Here is a 6902-nt window from a genome sequence, read left to right as displayed (position 1 = left end):
TTGTGGTACGTGGGCCTCTCACTGTTGTGGCCTCTCCCGTTGCGGAGCACAGGCTCCGGACGCGCAGGCCCAGCGGCCATGGCTCACGGGCCCAGCCGCTCCGCGGCATGTGGGATCTCCCCGGACCGGGGCACGAACCCGTGTCCCCTGCATCGGCAGGCGGACTCTCAACCACTGCACCACCAGGGAAGCCCTATTTTTACTTTTAATATTTTTGCTTGTATGCATGTGTAATCCATTTAATAACAGAAAGCATCATCCCAACGTGTCATGTAAGTAAAAAGAGGGTTTGGTTATATTCATTAGCACATGGATGAGAAACAGAGAAGTGCAAGTTAGAGATAAGCCAAATGCTAACTGTGAGGGCACTAGGCAGCAAAAAACACTTGCCCACTGGCCTGTGAAGAATATCAAATCATCCCTGTCGTGTGCTTAAGGCCAGATATCATTATTAAATTGCATATGCCTGTAAGTAGATATAGATTTTCCAAGATGTACTGAGATAGCTGTTAGTAGTCATTTACTATAATAAATGTCTCCTTAGCTGAAGTTCAGAGATAAGGACTGTATATTTCACCGTTGAGTGTAATGATTTAATCTTGTGCCTGCAGTACTACGGGATGACTTCAGACAAAACCCTTCCGATGTCATGGTGGCTGTGGGAGAGCCTGCAGTAATGGAATGCCAGCCTCCACGAGGCCATCCGGAGCCCACCATTTCGTGGAGGAAAGATGGCTCCCCGCTGGATGATAAAGATGAAAGAATAACTGTGAGTATTTAAGCCAGTGGTGGGGGACATTTAGAAGTCCAACTGTGTATGTCTTCACCAAAGAAAAAGAGAAAAAAGTAGGTGCTTTCAAATACAGGATTGCATTAACTCCCATTTTCAATTCTTCTTTTAAAATAAATATATTTCTGTTCTCCTTGTGTTGACATAAAAATAAGTGAGGAAAATGCATGTTGTTTAGTTTGCTATTCAGTAAAAGAAGACTTTAATTTCTATGTCATTGTCTTAGAGTTAACACTTTTGTGTATGACGTAATTATTTGCATCACTCAGGGCATATCACATTTCTAGATGGTATAGTAAAAAATTATAAATAGAATTCAGAAATATAGTATATTTCCAGAAGCCTTCTTAAATCCCTTCAGAATTTTTATCTCTTTCTCCTTTTTAAATTGATTTTCTGTTCTGTAGAGTTTGATATCGTTTCTGAAAAATCAAATCTCATTCTGAATGATGGTTAATGATGGATTGATCTCATTCCAGAATAAAATAGTGTGACTAGATTACTGGATTTCAGATTTCTGCTGTGATGTGAGTAGAGAAGTATGCTGTCTATAGTAAGTAATGATGTGTTTTCTTCTGACAGCAGCGATTCTATGAGGCTTCTTTGCTTTTTCTATCTCATAAGGCATTAACTAAAGTACCTAAGTAAACCAACTCTCATTGATTCTATGATTGTGCAACATTCCCCTTTTCTGTTTTCTTTGTTCTGCACCTACTGTCTATCTATTGTGAATTTATGAGCCAAGATTTAATGTTTCCCAGGAGAATGTGTGTGTAAGGCAAAGGTCACTGCTTAAGTTGTACAAGAACAAAATTATAACACAGACCACATAATCCTAATAAATGCTTGCACTGTTTCTGAATAACCAGCTAGCAGATTAGCATGAAAATTAAATAGTGAGAAAAAAAAAAAAGAGAGAGAGAAGGTTGTGGTGGACAGGGATTTAGAGACCTTGAAAGAAAATCAAGCATTTTTCCTGCATTGACCCGAATTAGAATGAGTCTGTCAAATGATTAATTCTAGGAATTGGAGTGAGAAGGACCTAGCTGTACTTTTAGGAGATGCTGACAAGCCACATAGCAAAGTGAACTATATTTGGAAATATTGACTCGGGGAAATAGAGTCAAGGGAGCAGAGGAGTAGAGATTCTGGGACCAAATGCTTCTCCTGTTAGTGATAACAGATTCCTTTTAGACTTATGCACAATTAAGATAATATTTTCCCCTTTAAAAACTATTTTAAGTCATTTGATGACCATTATCTGTAATTTACGTTTTCCTACCCTAATAATTCAAACTCATTGAAACCATTATTATCCATCTCCTCCCTCATGTCTTTCCAGATTACCTATTTGTGTTTAATACAAATTAATGATAAAATTCTCAGCATTGGAGATGCAGCATTAAACAAAAATCAGTGAATGCCCTTCTGGAGTTTATATTCTGTGGTTAATTATACAGATAAAACCCAAATAGGTAGTATAACATATAGTATATTAGACTATAATAAGTCCTATAAAAAGTAATGAAGTGATAGATTAATTAAGATTGGGGTAGAATTCCAATTTTAAATAGAAATGACCAGAAATGCTCCTCATAAAGATGTGAAAAAATTAAGGCAAGGAACTAGATAGGTATCTGGATAAAGAGTGTTCAAACAAAATAGTAAGTTCAAAGACCCTAAGGCAGGGTGTACCTCTACCATTCAAAAAACAAAAAAACAAGCAGAATGGTCAGTGTGGATGGAGCAGAGTAGCAGAGTGAGCAAGGGGAGATTTGTTGGAGATAGCATCGGGGGTGACAGCTAGCCAGACTGTATTCAGCCACAAGAAAGAACAAAATAATGCCATCTGGAGCAACATGGATGGACCTAGAGACTGTCATACTGAGTGAAGTGAGTCAGACCCAGAAAGGCAAATATCATATGATACCACTTATATGTGGAATCTAAAAGAATGGTGCAAGTGAACTTATTTACAAAACAGAAATAGAGTCACAGATGTAGAAAACAATCTTATGGTTACCGGGGAGAAAGGTGGGGAGGGAGAAATTGGGAGATTGGGATTGACATATACACACTACTATATATGAAATAGATAACTTATAAGGACCTACTGTACAGCACAGGGAACACTACTCAATACTCTGTAATGACCTATATGGGAAAAGAGTCTAAAAAAGAGTGGATATGTGTAAATATATAAATGACTCACTTTGCTGTACAGAAGGAACTAACACAACATTGTAAATCAACTGTACTCCAATAAAAATGTTTTAAAAAACTCCAAAACTAGCCAGACTGTCTAGGACCTAGTAGACCTTGTAAATAGTTTGGCTTTTCCTCGAAGCAAGCTGTAAAGCGTCAGAGAATCCTCCATGCTCTGCAGTACACAGTGAAGGGCGATAATGGCTGACGTGGAGAGCACAGTGGGAGTTTTTGCAGTAATCCAGGCAAAGGGGAAACGGTGGTTTGGACCACTCTCTTAGGAGGTAGTTTGAAGAGGAGAGGTTATATTCTGGGTCTGCTGTGAAGCAACTGCCGACAGAATTTGCTAAGAGATTGGATGTGGCTTGTGAGAAAAAGAGAAGTAAGATTACCTTAATCCATTGGCCTGAGCAACTGAAAAGGTCGAGATGCCATTAATTGTAGGAGAAGATTTGGGATGCGGAGTATCAGGAACTCAGTTTTAGACGCTGTAATTTTGAAATTCTTATTAGATATCCAAGTATAAGTGTCAAATGGGCAGTTGGAAACATGAGTCAGAAATTCAGAGTTGAGGTTGAGGCTGGAGAAAAATTTGAGTTGTGGTAGACATAACAAGTACTCATTACCATACAGTCCTCTTCCTTCTGGGCAGATGAAACACTTCCCAGCTTCCTTGCCACGGGGCAATTTCGCTGGTTCAGCTTCATGAGCTGAGTGAAAATTAAAGGCGTTAAATACTAGTGGGTGAGCTTCCAGCGCTCTCTCTCTTTATCAGGTGGCAACCAAGGAGGACACATGTTCCAGGACACCCAAAGAGCCTGGGTCCCTGAGTTAGGTGTAGTAGAACTTTCCACCCCATACCTCCGTCTTCCCATGGTGGACATGTAGAATGAATGAGAAATTTTTGTTGTATTAAATCATAGAGAATTTCCTAGCACAAACTAATGTAGCCTATCTTAATGAATATGGGAGTCATCAGCATGTACATATTATTTAAAAACAGGAGACTGAAATCACCAAGGGAGTGATTACACATAGAAAGGAAGAGAGATCCAGTCTTCAGCTCTCGGGGGGTGGTGGGGGGGAGAGGCAAAAGAGCAGTGGAGACTGAAAGGGAGCAGTCAGAAAGAAAGGAGGAAAGCTAGAAGGGCAGCCAACTGGAGATAGTGCTTTAAGGAGGTGACAATGACTGAATCAGTTGCAGCCAGTAGATCGAGTAATGTAAGGATTGAGAATTGACCATTAGAACTGACAACTTGATCAGTCACTAATGACCTTGACAAGAGCAGTTTCAGGGAGTGGAGTTAAAACTCACTGAACTGGTACAAGAGAAATTGGAAAGATTGAAATCAGACACGTTAGAATTGTATAGACAATTCTTTCTATATTGTATCTAACACAACAGTTAAAAGATAAAGGTGTTGTGGTCTCACATTTTGAAAAGTCTTAGTTAATCTTAAAGGTTTTTTGTTTGTTTGTTTGTTTGTTTGTTTTGCGGCACGCGGGCCTCTCGCTGTTGTGGCCTCTCCCATTGCGGAGCACAGGCTCCGGACGCGCAGGCTCAGCGGCCATGGCTCACGGGCCCAGCCGCTCCGCGGCATGTGGGATCCTCCTGGACCGGGGCACGAACCCGCATCCCCTGCATCGGCAGGCGGACTCTCAACCACTGCACCACCAGGGAAGCCCCAATCTTAAAGGTTTTGTTTTGTGTGTATGCACATGCGTGTGTACATTTTTTGTGATATTAATAGTTTGAAACTGCTGTGGTAAATTTGATTTTTTAAAAATTCTTGGAACTTCTTGTTATATCATATACTGAATTAGAAGAAATGTTATGGTTTATGCCAAAGTGCTTAATTTATTATAGGATTTTCATTTACATTTTGCTGTCTAGAAGATGTTATGCTGTAAATAAAGGGCACCAATGCCCCCCCCCCCCATTAGTAGCTTATAGTCAATATAAGAACCAACTGCTCTCAGGAATCAAACAATTTAAAGTTGCAATAACCTATGACTATGAAACAATGCCAAGATGTTAATGTATAAATAATTTTAAAATCATTTAAATGCTGTCAAAATGATGATCCATGATAGTGTTCCGTATGCCAGGAAGTTGTAATGTCTGAAACTTTTACTGTTTCTAAGACCATCTGTGTGTTTTGTGTAAATTATGACTGTTAAACTGATAAAACACTGGAGGTAAAACACATCTATACATGCAGGGAAATGAATAGATTAAAAATCAGCAGTTTGGATGCAAAATTACTGCTCTTCTTTAAATCATAATTGTTTTTGTTGGATTTCTTCCTTTAGGCAAAACTAAAATTGAGTAATTAAAACAAAAACTTAAAACAGAAACAGAATGCCTGATGTTATTTCTAATTTTTTTTTCAAAAATTCAAAGTAAATTCTTAAGAGAAGTTGGTTATTAGATATTTTATGTGATTCTTCTTTCCTGAGCTTTGTTTTTGAATGACTGTTTTCATTTCTATTGTTAAAGTACTTTGCCAAATGTGTTGAGTACAGACAAACAAGAGATTAAAGCACATAATATCTTTATGAAAGACAAGTGAAGATTGCATGGTTATTGCTACAGTTTGGGTTATAGGAATTTCTAGAGTTCTTTAATGTGGTGGCTTTCTTTGTTGAAAATTTAAAGTACAACTCTCCCAGCTGTGAGAACAAAGCCACACCCTGCAAGAAAGGAAAATATGTAATTGAATTGTAGCTGCACCTGTATTTTTTTGATGTTCTTAAGTCATTTCTTTTTACACTGACCTGTATTCTGAGCCAAATTTTAGATCTATGATGATTATAAAGCAGGAAAATATAAAAAGCATTTTCTTATTTTCCTACCTGAGAGGAGAATCTTTTAGAACTTTTTTGGCATGTATTTCTTAGAATAATTTGAAGGAGGCCTTAGATGATGTTTGTCTCTAGTGTTCGTTCTTCTTTTTCTAAACCTTAGTGTATTTAGCATGAGAAATATAAGTAGTTTAACTGGCAGGCTGGATTAAATAGGTTTACTTCATATGTCTGAGACATAGTCATAACCATTATTATTAATAAATTAATTTTTCTCATAGAGATGAATCAGAGGACCAAAGACTTCTTTTTGATGTAGAATAACATTGCGATGTACTTTATAAAAAATGATATAGAGAGTTTATTTCATTACATTTTGGAAATATTGTACTTAAAGTCAAAATTATTTTGTATGAGTGAAAAAGAGAATGTTAAGGTTGGAGAAAACAACTAATACCAAATATTGAGAAAAAAATTTGTGTTCAATTAAAAAACTAAAATTGCCCTTGAATTAAAGAAAAAGATAAATACAGTTGAAAGTACATATCGCAAATAATTTCCTAGATTACAAAAGATCTGAATTATGTATAAAGATTGTCAATTACAGAATTAGGTTGAATAAAAGCTGACAACTAGACCCAAAAATGCCCAAGAAAAATTTTAGCATGATTTTCGGTTTTTGAATGGAGTGAATCATCATTGATAAAGAGAGAAGAGAAATTTACTAATATCAAAACATTGTGAAATGGTATAAAGCTTATTAAAAAATTTGCCATTTATTTTATATTTGTAGACCTGGGTAGTTTTAATATTCTTACCTTGACGAAAAGTTAAGTGTGTTAAAAATCAGGCTAGTTTTGGGGGGGTCACACAATTGCAGGATGTCTGAGGCATCAGTTTCCCATATCTTTTTTTTTTTTTTTTTTGCGGTACGCGGGCCTCTCACTGCTGCGGCCACTCCCGCTACGGAGCACAGGCTCCGGACGCGCAGGTCCAGCGGCCGTGGCTCAAGGGCCCAGCCGCTCTGCGGCACGCAGGATCCTCCCGGACCGGGGCACGAACCCACGTCCCCTGCATCAGCAGGCGGACTCTCAACCACCGC

The 6902-nt window shown here is 38.1% G+C and overlaps 1 protein-coding gene across 4 annotated transcripts in view; it reads left to right on the top strand.

The window, feature by feature from the left end:
* The window catches only part of ROBO1 (roundabout guidance receptor 1), a 952567-nt gene that overhangs the window by 809405 nt on the left and 136260 nt on the right, over positions 1 to 6902 (top strand). For all 4 annotated transcript variants that reach the window (XM_007454543.1, XM_007454546.1, XM_007454545.1 and 1 more), the window contains one exon: positions 612 to 769. In XM_007454543.1, coding sequence (XP_007454605.1) covers positions 612 to 769 — 158 coding nt within the window. The remainder of the gene's footprint in view (positions 1 to 611; positions 770 to 6902) is intronic.

This window comes from Lipotes vexillifer, unplaced genomic scaffold (assembly GCF_000442215.2).
Source record: "Lipotes vexillifer unplaced genomic scaffold, Lipotes_vexillifer_v1.1 scaffold1816, whole genome shotgun sequence".
NCBI classification, from domain to species: Eukaryota; Metazoa; Chordata; class Mammalia; order Artiodactyla; family Lipotidae; genus Lipotes; species Lipotes vexillifer.
This window is presented reverse-complemented; position numbering and strand designations above follow the sequence as displayed.